The 17,687-nt window shown below is 39.7% G+C and overlaps 1 protein-coding gene across 5 annotated transcripts in view; it reads left to right on the top strand.

Annotated features, from left to right (window-relative positions):
- Nucleotides 1-17,687, top strand: part of MTR (5-methyltetrahydrofolate-homocysteine methyltransferase) — a 101,617-nt gene that overhangs the window by 62,631 nt on the left and 21,299 nt on the right. For all 5 annotated transcript variants that reach the window (XR_006520028.2, XM_014846519.3, XM_044758557.2 and 2 more), the window contains 5 exons: nt 680-832; nt 2,926-3,033; nt 4,129-4,229; nt 12,789-12,856; nt 13,456-13,576. Coding sequence is in view for 4 of the 5 variants with exons in the window: in XM_014846519.3 (XP_014702005.1) it covers nt 680-832; nt 2,926-3,033; nt 4,129-4,229; nt 12,789-12,856; nt 13,456-13,576 (551 nt within the window). In the remaining variant the exon portion in view is untranslated. The remainder of the gene's footprint in view (nt 1-679; nt 833-2,925; nt 3,034-4,128; nt 4,230-12,788; nt 12,857-13,455; nt 13,577-17,687) is intronic.

Raw genomic sequence — 17,687 nt, 5'->3', positions numbered from 1 at the left:
ATTTTAGCCAACATAATCTCTTAGCTTCGGTTTCCTCATTTGTGAATCTGGAGAATTTCAGAGGTTTTTTTTGGCTCTGAAATTTAACTTTTAACTTCCTGGACCTTTTGAGATTCACATATTTCAGGTTGTGGAACTAGTCAGCTGCATCCAAGGCCTTGAACTGGGGACACTGAAGGATTAGGGCTTGCTGAGTGAAGGCTGGATAAGTCAGTGGAGGCCTCATGGATCTGAACTTCCCATAAAGGTCCTGCCCACTGTCATTCCTCCCCTAGCCCCGTAACATACAGTGAGAAAACACTGATTTCACAGGAGATATTTATTAACGTGTAATCTGTTAAAGTGTATTTTATTGTGAATTTGAACTTTGCTTGTTAGTACTCCTTCTCTCACTAACAGCTCACTTTTACCAAGTACTTACTTTGTATCAAGGAGGCCAGCTAAGCTCTTGACATAGGTTATCTCACTTAATCCTCAAAATAAACATGTGAAGTAGGTACTATGTGATATTTTACTTTAGGAAACTGAAGCTTAATAAATTGTCTAAATTAGTGATTGGAGCCAGGATATGAACCCATGCAGTATGATTCTAAAACCCTCACTCTTCAGCATTTCCATGATTCGTTCTTTGTTGGCTGTTTGGACTTCATCCAATTTTTAATGTAATTTTTTTTTGTAGGGCATTGAAAAATATATTATTGAGGATACTGAGGAAGCAAGGTTAAACCAGGAGAAATATCCCCGACCCCTGAACATAATTGAAGGACCTCTGATGAATGGCATGAAAGTTGTTGGTGATCTTTTTGGAGCTGGAAAAATGTTTCTACCTCAGGTTGGCAAAAATGGGGGGGAAATTTTCACAATTGAAAGAAAAAGTCTCTTTTAATAAAATAGTCTGGGTATATTTCTCAGGTTTTAATTTTGGTAAGAGCTCAGAGGCATTGAGATCTGGTCATTCTTTCTCTAAGCATTTTTAGTACTAATGTCTGGTTTAAAAATCCATCTTTAGGGTGATGTGGAGGTTAGAGGTCATCTGGAAATTAGCATTCTCATCTTCATGTTCTATTCTTCTGTACTACCTCTTACCCCCAACACCTATGTCTCACCCATATTAAAATAAAATCCAAGATTAATATAAAGTTAATAATATTAAGATTTGATTTGACCAGCCAATATTCATCTTTAAGGATGCATATTTTGAAAAAATTATTACCATTTTTAAATAATGATATACATTAAATGTTTCAAATGAAACCAGAACTTTTTTTTTTTAAAGACTGGTGCCTGAGCTAACATCCACTGCCAATCCCTTCTCCTCTTTATTTTTCCTCTTCTCCCCAAAGCCCCTCCCCCAGTACATAGTTGTATATTCCAGCTGCAGGTCACTCTGGCTGTGCTATGCAGGACGCCGCCCCAGCATGGCCCGAGGAGTGGTGCCATGTCCATGCCCAGGATCCAAACCGGGGAAACCCGGGTTGCCGAAGTGGAGCACACAAACCCAGCCACTTGCCCACAGGGCTGGCCCGAAAACCAGAACTTTTATTTTGATTTATAGTAGCTGCTAACCAAATCAGTTAACAAATACTTGTTGAGCCCTCTGGGTTTGGTGCTGTGAGGCATACAAAAAGCTAAAAGGTCCAGTTCTTTTTTTTTAAAGTTTACTTATTCTATATTTAAATGTTATTTGTTCATTTTCCTTCATAATGTTCATCCTTTTTTTTAAACAGCTTTATTTTATCGTTGCCATACAATAAACTGCACTTATTTAAAGGCTACAGTTTGATAAGTTTTAACATGTCTGCACCCGGGAAACCATCACCACATTCAGTAGAAGGAACATTTAGTTGTCCTGTCGTCGTAGTCTCCTCCAACCTGTGACAGTTCCTCAGTCTTTGTTTTTCATGACAAAGTTATTATTTTAACTTTTTACTTTTGAGTTAGCTTGAGACTTACAGACAAATTGCAAATACAGTTTAAAAGTGTCCATATATCCCCTACCCAACTTCTTCCCCTAATGTTAACATTTTTACATGACCATCCTATAATTATCAGAACTGGGAAATTAACATTGATATAATGCTGTTAACCAAAGACCTTATTCACATTTCACCAGCTTTTCCACTACTGTTTTTTTTTGTTCCAGGATCCCACATTGTTTCTATCCTACCTTCTCTAACAGTTCCTCAGTCTTTCCTTATGACCTTGACTTTTGAAGAATACAGCACAGTTATTATGTAGACTGTCCCTCAATTTGAGTTTGTCTGATTTTTTTCTCATTTTTGGCAAGAATAACAGAGTGATGCTTGCCCTTCTCAGTGGATCATATCAGGAGGCCCGTCATGTTGTTATGACTCATTACTGGTGATGTTAACTTTCATCATTTGGTTAATGCTGTCTGCTAGGTTTCTCCTCTATAAATTTACTTATGGGGAGAAACTTTAAGAGTGCAAATATCCTGTTTCTCATCATACTTATACCAATGAATTTCAGCATACATGAATTTTGTAAAAGGCTCTGTTCTAGTTTAAGCACAAGCCTTCATTATAAGTGAATTGTAATGCTGGGGAATGAGAAGAGAAGGCTGAGAAGGGGCTCATGGTAGAGAAGCTTGAAACATGAAGGATACATATGGAACTTGGAGAAGTGATGGAGGGCCTTCTAGGCAGAGAAAAAATAATATGAAGTTCAGAGGACAGAAATTGCAATGTTTGATTTCTAGCCTTGTTTTCCTTCTGCTTTACCTCATTCACTGGCTCTCCCCACAGGGAACTCACTCCTTATCCTGCCCACTGTCAAAAGTGAACTCCAGTGTGGCTGACCTAAGGTTAAAGCATGCCGTCTTAATTTGTGCTGAAATTTCACGAGTGGCCATTAGCAACCATTCAGGTGATTTTATAAAGATGCCTGACTGTGTATTTTCCCCAGGTTATAAAGTCAGCTCGGGTTATGAAGAAGGCTGTTGGCCACCTTATTCCCTTCATGGAAAAAGAAAGAGAAGAAACCAGAGTGCTTACTGGTGCAGTAGAAGAAGAGGCAAGTCATTTTGTCCAGGCTTATGGGCCCTGTGAGGAATTGGTCCCGAAGACTGTTGCTGGGGTGGGGGTGGGGACCATGGGCTTGGCTGTCTTTGTCATTGAAGATAAATAGAGAGATGATCTACTGCTTTACTAAATAGCGGAATACTCTGGAACTTTGCTTTGAATGTGACTTTATGAAATTTTTAATATGAACATAATTTTTCAGACAAAGCTCATGATTTCAAGACAAGTTCATTCATTCATCTGTTGACCATTTACAAAGCTCCTACTATGTGCCAAGTACTGTGCTAGACACTGTAGCTACAAAGATTAGTTCCTGCCCTTGAGGTAACAGTAATTTGTGGTGTTGGAAAACCTCTTAACTGAATATTCTCTGTGTCTGGATAATGTCCTTGGCACGGTTTCTGGATTCAATTGAATTCTTGTTGGGCTGTACCACCGTAGTATATCATTAAGCTTTGACCTTGTTTAGCTCCCTGTGAAGCTCAGTTTGTTTTGGCCCCTAGGGTTCTGAATTCTTAAATTGGTCTGAGTTTGTGAATGGCTCAGACAGACATAGTGCTTATAAAAGTCCCACTTGCCTTGCATGCCTTTTCCTTTGTTTTCTTTTTCTTTTTTTGAGGGAGGGGATGCTGACAGTACGTAGAACACCAGTGTTGAAACAAGATTGTCAAATGCCCCTCAGTGCTGGCCTGTTGAGGTGGTTCAGATTCTGACGGGCCATATGCAGTTCACCGGCTCCTCCCTCCCTCTCCCTCTATTGCTAACAATAAACATTTGTCAGACAGTTTTCTGGGGTTAAGGATATGGTCTTCAGCTATGGGATTGTTTAGTATTTGAACATAAACTGTTCTTTGAGGTGATGGAAACCATGATCTTGGTTGAAGCTCCCTGAGCTTATCAACTAGGCAGGCCTCCTTTGAACTGCTCGGGCTTCCAGCTGTCTACTTGCACAGCACATGATTTGGGTTCCAGGTGTATCTTTGAGGTTGTCTTGGTTGTATTGAATTGCTGTCTGTGCCGACACCTGTCTGGCCGTAGAGAACTAGGTGGTCCACAGCAATGCTGAGCTGCTTGCCTTGCTCTCCAGGACCCTTACCACGGCACCATTGTGTTGGCTACAGTTAAAGGCGACGTGCATGACATCGGCAAGAACATAGTTGGAGTCGTCCTGGGCTGCAATAATTTTAGGTAAGTTAAGACCACTTCTTTCAGCTCCTTTCTTATTTAAAAATAAAAGCAGTAACAGGATAATTCCTTATTGGGTTGGAGGGGTAGGGTATGGCAGTGGATGTTAGAGGTTATTTTTAATTTCTTTTTCCTTCCTCTGTTTTTGAATTTCTACTTTGAACATACCTTTTCAAATGAAATAAGTTAGTAATTATTTAATCTCTTATATGTTCAGTAAGGGCAAAAAGGATATTAAAAACTGTTCAAGCAGAGTCAGAACAACCGAGAGGCTTCTTGAGACTTGACCTTGGGCCAGAGGCTCTAGTAGCTAGAACACTGGGCTCCTACCCATGGCCAGTGGCGTGTAGCTTATTCCCTTCTCCTCCCAATAAACTGCTGTATTTTAGAGCCTAGATGTTACTAGACTTTGGCTAAATGGAGTTTTAGAAGAAGGTTTTGACTGTACAGTTCTCTTTCCTTTGCCTAGAACAGGACCGTGCATGCCTCTTGGTAGTGATGTAGCTGGATTTTGGAATGTTGTATAGAAGTAAAACTTTTTTATGTATCTCGTTACAGTGAATAAATATTCAGCACAAAGTTATTTCCAAATGAGAGCTGATGACCTAAAGTAAGAGTATATTTTGCTCAGATTTCAGCATATTCTTTATAATCAAAAGCCTAATATAACTAAGGCCTTTTCTGGTCCTTGTCCATCCAACAGTCGTTTTGGGTCAGGGACTTCTTTCCAATGTGCTGTTTTCTCTGTGGAGAAGAGAAACTTGACTGCAGCTGCAGCTGGGCCCCCTTAGAGTTCTCGTGTCCTGCTGTCAGGTAGCAATCACCCTTTAAGACCCCTCCCTCATGTTTATCCGTCTCTGTGTTCAAGGCTAATTAAATGCGGCTGAGAACCACTCAGGAAGGCGGGAGATGGAGGAGCAGTGCCATGATGGCACCTTCTCCCTCTGTCTTCACAAGCACTTCTATGTGCCTGCCTCAGTGTCAAAAGACTTAGCATTCTCTCCTCCTCCTGGAAATGAGGAATAGTGTTCTTGGAATGTATTTATTATTTTTCAAAAGATAAGTATATTGGAGATACAGTGGGGGTTGTTATAATGACATTTTACCTGTAGGATAAGTGTTTGGATAAGGTATTTGCTTGCTAAAATCTGCAAGACATTTCTGCTGTTGTCTCACCTTTTCAAACCCGATATCAATGGTTTCTGTTTGCATTCACCACAATTAGTTAAAATTCAGTTTAGCTAATACACGTTTATAGATCATCTGCGACGTGCCATGTGTTGCACTAGAGACACCAAAATGATTCAGCTGACTTTTCTCTGTTCAAGAAGTTTACTGTTTATCAGGCTAAACACCCAGGTACATATTGAACTGTGATAATGGCACGAGAACTACTGGAAAAGGCGACTTGTAGGCACACTTCCTAAAGCAATTCTTGAGATATCATTGTCGTGTCTTTATCATTTTTTATCTTGAAAAATGGATAAGTAGGTGAGCGAATCATACTAGGAATGTTTTTTCTCCAGTAAAGACATTTGAAGAAGCCAGAGGGAGCTGTGGCGTTTCTCCAGGGTGCTACTGGAGCTGAATGTCAATGGTTGTGAAAGCCTGCTTATTGAACCGGAGGCTTTCCCCCAGCACATCCAGTTCCTCTGTCTTGTGCATTGAAGGTCTGCGTATCTTTGCTAGCAAGTCTAACTGGAGAAACATCTGCTGATGTAACTTTAATTATTCTTTTTACAAAAACGTTAAGTGAATGCACAAACTTTTTCTGTCAAGTCGAATACCCCTTTGAGTCCTTTGTCTTGTAACACATGGACTCTTGGCATTGGTGAGTTTGATTTTATGGTGTCAACTAGTAGATGAGTGCCTGCAGATCTGCCTTCTGTAGTTACATGTATACTTTATCTAAGCAGTAGTGTTCTAGGCTTGGTCTTCTTTTCCTGACTTTTTTTCTTTTCCTTTCTTTTATCCTTCCTTTCTTTTAAAGGTTTTGATCCTATTCTTCCTGTCTCAATTATTGTATTTCTCATTTTACAGAGGAGAAAACCAAGACTTAGAGAAGTCAAGTGATTTCTTCATGGTCACACAGCTAGCAAGTGGCAGGCCATACTCAGGGCTTCTTAGTCCAAAAGTCGGGATTCTATGCTGTGTCAGTTTACCTTCCAGTATTTATTCCAGTTATAAAGTTAACTTTAACTGTAATGTCTGATATTAATATTCTAGTTAAATTCCTTTTAAGAAGTAATTTAGAATATTTAAAAATATTTTTGATCGGATATTTGATTACATGAAAGTTGATTTTAGATATAGTCTTTAATCATAATTATATAAAAAGACAAATATAAATATCTCCCATTTAACAGATAATTTTTGTAAGAAAAGGTGGGATATATCAACAGAAATTTTAAAATTAGATATCATACATCAGTACTTAAAAAAATATGGATGTAGTGAAACAGTTAATGAGGCATATTTATGTTTTAACCAGTGGTTCTTAACATAACTGTCTTGTATGGGTAAAAATAAGAAATATATGTCTAAGAATGAAACACTGCATGTTCAAGTGTTCAGGTGAGTGAGGAAAATGGCTGTGTCTAAGTCAGGGCACACTGATCCAGTCTCTCCAACATACCTCACAGGCTTGCTTGGTAATCAGAGGCTTTCAACTTGATATGTGTTTATGTGTGTGTGTATGTGTGTGCGTATGAAATAAATTATGTATATATTGTTTTCCAGCATTATTCAGATATAGTTGACATATAATATTGTGTAAGTTTCAGGTGTACAACATGTTGATTTGAAACACTTATATAATGCAATGTGATTGCCACCATAGTGTTGGCTAATACCTCCATCACATCACATAATTACCGTTTCTTTTTGTGGTGAGAATATTGAAGATCTACTTTCTTAACATTTTCGAGTATATAATACAATATTGTTAACGATATTCACAATGCTCTGTATTAGATCCTCAGAACGTGTTTATCTTCAGCTGAAAGTTTCTACTCCTTGACTAACATCTTCCCATTTCCCCCACCCCCCAGACCCTGATAACCACCATTCTAGTCTCTGTTTCTATGAGTTTGGCTTTTTTAGATTCCGCATATAAGTGATATCGTGCAGTATTGTCTTTCTCTGTCCGCCTTATCTCACTTAGCATAATTCCCTCAAGGTCCATCCATGTTGTTGCAAAAGGCAAGATTTCCTTCTTTCTTTTGGCTGAATAATACTCCATTGTATGTATGTCTCCACATTTTCTTTATCCATTTATCTATTGACCAACACGTAGGTTGTTTCCATATCTTAGCTGTTGTGAATAATATCGCAATAAACATGGTGGTGCAGATGTCTCTTCAATATCCTGTTGTTATTTCCTTTGGATATATACCCAGAAGTGGGACTGCTGGATCATATGGTAGTTCTATTTTTAATTTTTTGAGGAACCTCCATATTGTTTTCCATAGAGGCTGCATCAAGTTATGTTCCCACCAACAGTGCACAAGTGTTCCCTTTGGTCCACATCCTCGCCAACACTTGTTATCTCTTGTCTTTTTGATACTAGCCATTCTAGCAGGTGTGAGGTGATAGCTCCTTGAGGTTTTGATTTGCATTTCCCTGATGATTAGTGATAGTAAACATCTTTTCATGTGTCTGTTGTCCCCTTGTACGTCTTCTTTGGAAAAATATCTATTCAGTTCCTCTACCCAACTTGTACTATTTTGAAGAGGAGACTATCAAGAATTTTATTTATGTATGTATTTTTGAAAAGGAGAAGTGGAAAGAGACCCTGTGAGCTCTGCTTAACCGCAGATTGGAAACCGTCATTGGGGAATGCAGACTGGTGGGGTGCTTCCATCTAGTGGTAGCGTGTGTGAATTGCAGGATCAGAAACAAGCTGCCACCTTAGTTCACATGACAGCAAATATGAGGCACCTTAAGGCCATGCAGATACATAGCTAGTTTCATTTTCCTTTTTAATTCCTTCTGGAGCATAAAAGAGACTTTATCTACTACACTATTTATTTTCTAAAATGTTTGTGTTCTTAAATAGTATTGGATGCCTTTGCTAAAGCATTTAATGCAGCTTACCTTTTTTTCTGAATTAGAAGCCCAAATTAAATGCTTGTGTTCACAACCTGTTATAAGCAGTTTAGAAAGATGGTTATAAAACCGACATTTTTCCATAACATTCATTTGATTGTCTTTAATCTCTCATTTGGCAAAATATAAGAATATGTATGGGAAGAGTCCTACGGACGTGGGGTACAGCTCAAAGTGAAGAAGGGAAACCAAGGGAAAGCCAAGGGAGATGGAGAGGTACGTGGGGGAAGCAGGAAGTTGTAGTAAAGGTGAGAGAACATGGAAAGGGTTGGTGGGAAGAGTGGTGGCAGCCGCGGAAGGCAGGGATGGCTTTGACCCATGCCCTCCTCCCCAGGCTTCAGATCCTTTCCTTCAGCCAGAGTTCTCCAGGGCCAGCTGCTTCATGATTCTGGACCTTCATAGTGCTAGTCTTTGCCTGGACTGCCCTCTTTTTCCCTTCATCTAGCTAATACCTACTTATTTTTTCAAAATTGAGCTCGGGTATCACCCTCCTGGGACATTTCTATTTGTCATCCAGTTTAGATGGCCTCCCACAACACACTGTAAATGCCTCCATCGTAGCACTTGTCACACTGTATTCTAATTCAGAACTTGCCAACTGTTTCTCAACTCAGATATGCTGAGAAACTGATCCCTTTCTTCCTCAAGGGTGGAGCTGGGGGCAGCCTCAGTCCTAGACCGGTTGTCCCTGATGGTGAGCAACCTCGTGTATCCCAGTGCCGTAAATATTACTTTCTATGCATGGTAAAAGTGGGGAAGTGCACTTCTAATCAATGATATATTTGACTGTTTGCCGACAAGATTTCCTAAGGAGGCATACAAGTTGGAAATTGAACTTGTATCCTGGTCCCCTGGGTCACTGTTCTCAGATCCCTTCTTACCTTACTGATCACTCTTTGTCTCTCTCTTTTGCTGATTTCTCCTCTGTGTGATCCCTACATAGAGGAGTGCACCAAGGCTCAGCCCTTGGAGCTCTTCTTTGTCTGTCTTCACTACCTACGTTAGTGCTTCTCCAACAGTAATGTGCCTTCTGGTCACCTGGGAATCTTGTTAAGGGTCACATCTGGTTGAAGTAGGTCTGGATCTTAGGTTGTGCATTTCTCACGAGCTCCCAGGTAATGTTGGTGCTGCTGGTGCAGGGAGCACACCCACCTAGGGTGACAAGGCCCTAGGACAGGCTTGTATGGTCTCATCCAGTCTCCTGACTATTTTGTTTCTTGCTCATCTCCTCCCCTCCCCCTCTTTTCTCCCTCCTCCTGCTCCTCCTCCTTCTTCCTTTCTTTCTCTCTCTGCTTTTGGCAATCTATTTTTCTAATTCTTTTATACACAGTCTCATGACATTTTAACATCATCTAATATGCTGACAAGTTCCAAGTTTTATCTCCAGCATGGATCTCTCACCTGAACTCCAGACATGTATATCCAGTTGACTACCTGAGAGCTCCATTTGAATATCTAAAGAAATCTCAAACTTAGTACTTTGAAAATTGAACTAATTGCCACCATTCAGATGCCCTCTCTTCCCTCTCTGACCTCTCTGGCTACCTCTCTCCTTCCCCCATTTCTGTCCAGCCACAAGGCCTCCTTACTTTTCCTCAAACAGAGCAAGCATGCATAAGATGTTCCTGAAAGATACACTGCTTAAAACAAGAAAAGGGAATGAGAACAAGAGAATTCTTGCCATCATACTGATGATTTTTAATTGAGTTTTAAAAATATATACAATATTGAAAACAGCTTTGAAATGTATGCCTTTTTGTCTTGATTTAAAAGTAGTATGCTATTTTGCTTAGTTTTATATGCGACAGTCTATACTTAGTCATAGTTGAACGAAAGATCCAGTTACCAGACTTTTTTCAATATGCTAAAAAAACGCAAAGTGGTATCATCTCATTCCTGTTACAACCTGCAGTGTCATATCATTAAAACCTGCAGCTTTTGTTTCTACTGGGTTAGTGCTAACAGCTGACTATGGTTATTGATTTGAAATTGTCTTGCTTCTTACTGAGGATTCCATATGTGCTAGTTTATTTAAAAACGTTTTTTTAAGTAATATGGGAACAAGCTAAATAATCCAATAGTATAAACGGGTATATAGTGAGAAGCAAGGCTCCTTCCTGCCCCTGATGTCTAGGACATTGTGGACATCACTCATTCAGCTGACTTGATGGTGCATAAAACATAGTGATTTTTTTACTTAAAACTACTTTCCTTATTTAATTTTAAGAATTCTTGACATTATGAAGTAAGTGAAGATGCATGCTGTAATTTTTTTAAACATATTTTAAACAAATACTCATAATAGAATGAAATTGTAATAATGACTGACATGGATCCTCTCTCAATCTAGAATAGAGGAGTAGTACATAGAACATTTTCCAGGGCAGAAATTCCTGTTTTCTCTGAGTTCCAGAAAGCCATCTCCCCTACGAATTGGAATTCTTCTGGTATTATCTGTTCTGTCAGAGCATGCTCCAGGCTTTCTCTGCCCCTGCTGACCCTCCTTCTCGTGTGTGCCCTCCCAGAGCCAGCTTCTCCTTTGAGTCTCACCCCATCTCTCTGGGTGAACTGCTCCCTGATTCAGTCTCCCTCTCCCTTGACTTAAGTAACCAGATTTCTTTATCATCGGCTTTTCATTTGCAGGAACTGACCTCTTCTGGATTATTCTTCTCATTGGCTTCTGTGTAGTATACTGTTCAATAGATATTTATTGAGTGAGCTTCCCCGGCATTATTATTAGCCTAAATGGCTAAGAGGATGGGTTTTTTGGTGTCAGATCCTGGTGCAAATCCCAACTCTGCTACTAAGTAGTTCTGTGAGTGGGCCCAAGCTCCTCTGGGCCCTTCCTCATTAAAACATTAAAGTCAGAGCCAGCCCTGATGGCCTAGTGGTGAAAATTCAGTGCACTCCGCTTTGGTGGCCCAGGTTCGCCGGGCGCAGAACCATACCACTCATCTGTCAGTAGTCATGCTGTGGCAGTGGCTCACATAGAAGAACTAGAAGGACTTACAACTAAAATATACAACTATGTACTGAGGCTTTGGGGAAGGGTGAAAAAAAGAAATGAAGATTGGCAACAGATTTTAGCTCAGAGCAAATCTTTCCCAGCAAAAAACCAAAAAGAACGTAAAAATCATGTTTTCAAGAATAATAATAATTGGGACCAGCTTTGTGGCTGAGTGGTTAAGTTCACGTGCTCCACTGCGGCAGCCCAGGGTTCGGATCCTGGGCGTGGACATGGCACCGCTCGTCAGGCCATGTTGAGGTGGCATCCCACATCCCACAACTAGAAGGACCCGCAACTAAGATATACAACTGTGTACGGGGGGAGGTTTGGGGAGATAAAGCAGAAAAAAAAAAAAAAAGATTGGCAACAGTTGTTAGCCCAGGTGCCAATCTTTGGGGGGGGGCGGGGAAGGAAGATTGGCAGCAGTTGTTAGCCCAGGTGCCAATCTTTAAAAAATAATAATAATAATAATAATTTAAAAAGTATTAATTGGTACAAACTACCTCAAAATCAAGTTTAAAATATAAATCAAACATCATAAAATATATTTAATGCAGTAATCCCATTTATAATAATCCATCCAATGTATATATTTGGATAAATGAATCAAGTAAATATATGAAAACAAAACAAAAAATGGGGCCTAGAGTAGTGCTTTATTGTTGAGTTGCCATGAGGGTTAAATGAGATCGCTTATATGAAAAGCTTAGCATAGTGGAAGCAACCCAAGTGTCCATCGACGAATGAATGAATAAACAAAATGTGGCACATCCATGCAATGGAGTATTATGAGCCTTAAAAAGGAATGAAGTTCTGACACATGCCACAACATGGGCGAACCTTGAAGACATTATGCTAAGTGAAATAAGCCAGTCACAAAAGGACTGTGTATGATTGCCCTTATCTAAATGTCTAGAATAGGCAAATTCATAGAGACAGAAAGTAAAATAGAGGTTGCCAGGGGCTAGGTGGAAGGGGGAATTGTTGCTGAATGATTACACAGTTTCTTTTTGGGTTGATGAAAGGGTTTAAAAATAAATAATGGTGAAGTTTGCCCAACATTGTGACCTATTGTAATTAATACCACTGAATTGTGTGCTTAAAAATGGTTAAAATGGCAAATAATATATATTTTTTACCAGAGCTTAAAAAATAATAATATAATATACCAAAACCTATTCAATTGTATACTTTAAATGGGTGAAGTGACTGCTTTGTGAAGTATGCATCAATGAAACCGTTTAAAAAGCTTAGCATAGTTCCTGGCATAGGTAAGTACCTAATAAATGGCAGTTGTAATTGGGGTGGTTGTCAATATTTAGTGAGCATTTCAATGTGATTCCAGTTTACATTAGAGCAGTATTTGATGGCTAAATAAAAATGTTCATTTCAGCTTTGTCTCTAATGGGTTCTCATTAATTTTCTCACATCTCATTTCTTTTCCTCAGAGTTATTGATTTAGGAGTCATGACTCCCTGTGATAAGATACTGAAAGCTGCTCTTGACCACAAAGCAGGTACTGTGCAACTGTACTTCTGGGTGTTTTATTACATGCCATTCCCTCCAGTTGTGTGTCTGCCAGTGAATAGTAATGCCCCAGCCCGTGTGGGATCCGTGGGACATTCAGACAATCAAGAGCCAACTCCTGCATGGGGCCTGCTTTCACTGCCATCTATAATGGGGGTTGAAGAGGGGAATAGGTAACCATGAAACTCCTATGTAGCTCTGAAGATGGGGAATGGGGACAGGCTTCTTGTAAGAGAGCAGTGTTGTGTTAGCGTTTTTTCTCTGGGTGTGGTTGTTTTTATGTTTCTTTAGGCACTGTGACACGTTGGAGTCTGGGAAATATGTAACAATGTATTCTATTGCATGGCTTCCCAAAACTGTGGCAAGTACATTATTGCAACTTTAAGTTACAGATCATATTTACTACCAAAAGCAAACAGTAAATTGAAACCCCCCAGTCAGAGAAGATGTCTTAGAGTTAGAAACTGGGAATTCAACTTAGGTCTTGTGGTCTTGATTTACAAAGTTTCTAAAATGAGTCTTTATACGTTTCCTCTTTTTCTCCCATCTTCTGTCTCACTGTCCTTTTTTTCTTTTTTTAAATAATAGATATAATTGGCCTGTCAGGACTCATCACTCCTTCCCTGGATGAAATGATTTTTGTTGCCAAGGAAATGGAGAGATTAGCTATAAAGATTCCATTGCTGATTGGAGGAGCCACCACTTCGAGGTAAGTCAAGTTTATGAGCTTTGTGCTTTGCTTTAAATTCTCTTAAATGCCTGTGTTTACAATCAGTGAGAAAACCTGAGGGTTTTTTCTTATGCTTAGTACGTTGGCTCCATCTTATATAAAAACATGAACTTTCCGTCTTCACTTGGACAAGAGCCAGAATACTTTGGGAGCCTGCTATAGGAAACTCCTTGGTGATCTCCCCACCCTTAGCCTTTGTTTGGATTCCTTTGGCTTGCAACTGTCTTCTCCTTAATCCTCTCACCTCCTGTTTAGTTCCTGAGATTTCTAATGAACATCCACTCCTCCTGAAATCAAACTGAGTGGAGAAGCTGTGTATTTTAGCACAAAGACGTTGTTTGAACTTCAGCTCACTCTCTATCTTGAAGCAGGTGTCTGAGTAATTGCAGGTTCCCTTGAAGAGACTCTGACCTTGTAGTAGTTGAGACAGAAAGCCAGCCTAGCAAGAATGAACCAAAAGACCACTTTGGGAAGTTGTTTTTGAAACCTCTGGGTTAAACAATTTAAAGCGGAGAAAGTTCAAATTTGGTCACATAATCATTAGTTTGTCAGATTTTTCCTGGGGTCGTGATCATAATATTTGGTGAGAAATATGTTAACTATGGGTTTTAGACTTTTTATGACACATTCCATATGCCGCATATAGTTCACTTTGGCAGGAAATAAGACCCAGTTGGAGCATTGAACTTGGTGATTCACACTATCATATAGTTTATTTTTCTGATACAAAAATACAGTAGAGGTCTGGTCAAAGATAGTGCAAAGTTCCTGTCATACTGGAAACAACTGTATGGTAAGCCATTTGTATTAGTCAGAGTTCTCCAGAGAAACGGAATCAAGAGAATGTGCATGTGCATTGTGTATATATTTAGAGAGAGAGAGGGAGAGAGGTTTGTTTTAAGGAAGTGACTCATGTGATTATGGGGGCTGGTAAGTCTGAAATCTGCAGGGAAGGCCTTGGGCTGGAGACCAGGCAAGAGGTGATGTTGCAGTCTTAAGTCCCCAGGCAGTCTGGAGGCAGAAGTCCTTCTTCCTTGAGGACTTCAGTCTTTTCTCTTAAGGTCTTTAACTGATTGAATGAGGCCCAGGCACATTATGGAGGCTAATCGGCTTCCCTCAAAGTCTACTGATTTAAATGTTCATTGCATCTAAAAAATACCTTCACAGAAACGTCTAGATTGGTGTTTGACCAAAAACTGGGTCTCATGGCCTAGCCAAGTTGACACCCATAATTAACCGTCATGCCGTTTATAATCTGAATGGATCGTTTTCATGAGTAGTCCTAGTGTTATGTCATTTATCTACCAATTGCTTTTTGTACTTGAAGGACTTAATGGTGTAGCTGTTGTTGCTCACATTAGAACTGGGTTTGTTTCTCCACAAAAGACTGTCCACCAGCATGTGCGGCAGATTATTCTCTGGGGTGTGACCAACCATTGGTAACGGGTTTCAGTGAGGATGGTCTTAGGTAATTGATGATTGTAGTGTGAACATTTGTTAGCTTAGTAAAGAGAATGGTAAGAGAATCTATAGACTATTGTCAGAATGAAATACCTTTTAAAATCACAGTTGTAAATAGAATAAATAAATATTTAAATGAACAGATATAATGAAATGCATTATGAGTTATGTAAATATGATTCTGGTTTCAAAATAAGAACCATTTTATATGGTAGGACACTACACTCAGAGAAGTTCAAGATCAGGAAACCACATATTGCTACTTGTTCAAATTGGAACATTACCAAATGGTCCATTCTATTATACCTCTTACCACGTAAGAGCCACCAAATTAAAGAGGTTTTTAAAAAAAACATTCAGAAGCAACATGACTAGCCTCCCAAGATACATCATTGGCAAAATTAGCCGTAAATGACTCTGTAACCTGGTATATCAAGTTAGAAGTAATCACATCAGAAATCACCCATCGTTTCTTCATGCTGTTGCAAAATATCTGCTCTCATCATCTGGGAAACTCCATGTGTGCCTACCCGAAGGCAGAAAGCTGGGTCCCTGACCTCCCACAGTTTCTTCCAACTCTCCAGTCCTTTGTTTCTCAATGAGCTCTGCCTTTTCTGGTTCTGTTGTCTTCCATGCCTGTTAGAATTTCTGGGAAATTATTGGAAAGTGAAAGCCAGCAGCAGTGCTTTCAGGTACCATCCCCTTGTCCATTGTGGTGGTAGACCAGCCTTTGCACAACAGATGCTCGTGCAGCCTCTAAGAACTTCCATGTAAAATTCCCCTGTTCTGACTGCATTCTAAAGTAGTGACAGTAGGTGAGGACTCGGGCCTGGAGTCTTGCTTCATCAAGCCCTCTTATTTAAGTGAGTACTTCTACCAAAGTATTGCAGTCATACAGGAAAGTACACAAATCTTAGATATACAACTTGATGAACCCACCCATGTAATCACTCCCAGATCAAGAAATAGAACATTAATGGCACTCTGGGAACTTCACGGGCTACCCCACCTCATCATCCTTACCAACAAGAGGAACCACTGTTCTGTCTTCCATCATCGTAGGTTGGTTTTGCCTGCATTTCAACTTTGTATAAATGGAATCCTGTTGTATGTATTCTTCTGTGTCCAGTTTATTTTGCTCAACATTATTTCTGTGAGGCCTAAACTTAGTGTTACAACAGTTGGGGGTTTTTTCATTGTGGTATAATATTCCATTGTATAGTATACTATGCCTTATTTATCCATGCTCCTGTTGGTGGACATTTGGGTTTTTCCAGTTTGCAGCTATTACACAGAACTCTGCTATGTATGTATTTCTGCCCTAAAGCAAACTAGCTGAATCATAAGGTATGCATATGATCATCTGCATCAGATATTGCTGAGTAGTTTTCCAAAGTGATTGTATTAATTTACACTCCCACCAGCAATTATGAGAGTTCCAGTGATTCCACATCCTTTTTGATTTTACCGTTTTAATGTGTATGTAATAATATCTTGATATGGTTTTCATTTGTATTTCTCTGTTTACTAATGATATTGAGTACCATTTCATATGTGTCTTGACCATTTGTATATGCTTTTTAATCTTTTGTTTTGCTCTTTTAAGTCTTTTTTTAAATTGGATATTCTGCCTTTTTTCTTACTTTTTTCTTAGATTTGTGTGCGTTCTTTATATTGGATATTAGGCCTTTATGAGAAGTATATATATATATTTTTTTTTTCTGAGGAAGGTTAGCCCTGAGCTAACTACTGCCAATCCTCCTCTTTTTGCTGAGGAAGCCTGGCCCTGAGCTAACATCGTGCCCATCTTCCTCTACTTTATACGTGGGACGCCTACCACAGCATGGCGTGCCAAGCCGTACCATGTCCACACCCGGGATCTGAACCAGCGAACCCCGGGCCGCCAAAGCGGAACATGCGAACTTGACTGCTGCGCGACCGGGCCGGCCCCTAGAGAAGTATATATTTTAAATAGATTCTTCCAATATGGCTTGCCTTTTGCTGTCTTAGTGGTATTTTTGTGTAACAAAAGTTCTTAATTTTTACGAAATCTGGTTTATCACCTTTTATGGTTTGTGCTTCTTGCATCTGAATGAGAAAGACATCTACTGCTGGGCGAGTCAGCTTTGCTAGAAAGCATTCAGGGGTTTGAATGTCTCAGAAGCCCTCTGAGAGCCCTTGGTATTTGTTACCTCCTCTGACCTCTTGAGGGCTCAGCAGTGTTCCAGTTCTCTCCTTTGCTAACTGTATTTGAGCAGATGGCAGCTCAGGTCTTCCAAGTTGTCATGAAAGCCGATCTCTAAGGGGATATAATATAACAACATGGCTTTTCCAGACCTCAGTGGCCCGTGGTGGCATGATAGAATTAGAGCTGTAGCCCCAGACGCTTGCAATGAGGAGTAAGGCTGTCTAATGGATGGCTCCTTGGAAACGTTGAAAGGGTTATACAGATTTGGGGGTCATATCTGAGTGGAAATGTGCTTGGATTGTCCCTTCTTAACCTGTAGCTATAAAGGAATAGAACACTGAATATTCTCCTGTCTGTAATACAGATGGTTTTGATATCACAAACTAGAAATGCCTTTAACGGAAATCTAGCCCTGTTAGCTACAGAACTTCTCAAGGGCAC

The sequence above is a fragment of the Equus asinus genome, chromosome 2 (assembly GCF_041296235.1).
Source record: "Equus asinus isolate D_3611 breed Donkey chromosome 2, EquAss-T2T_v2, whole genome shotgun sequence".
NCBI classification, from domain to species: domain Eukaryota; kingdom Metazoa; phylum Chordata; class Mammalia; order Perissodactyla; family Equidae; genus Equus; species Equus asinus.
Note: the sequence above shows the minus strand (reverse complement) of the source record. Positions and strands in the feature narration are given on the sequence as shown.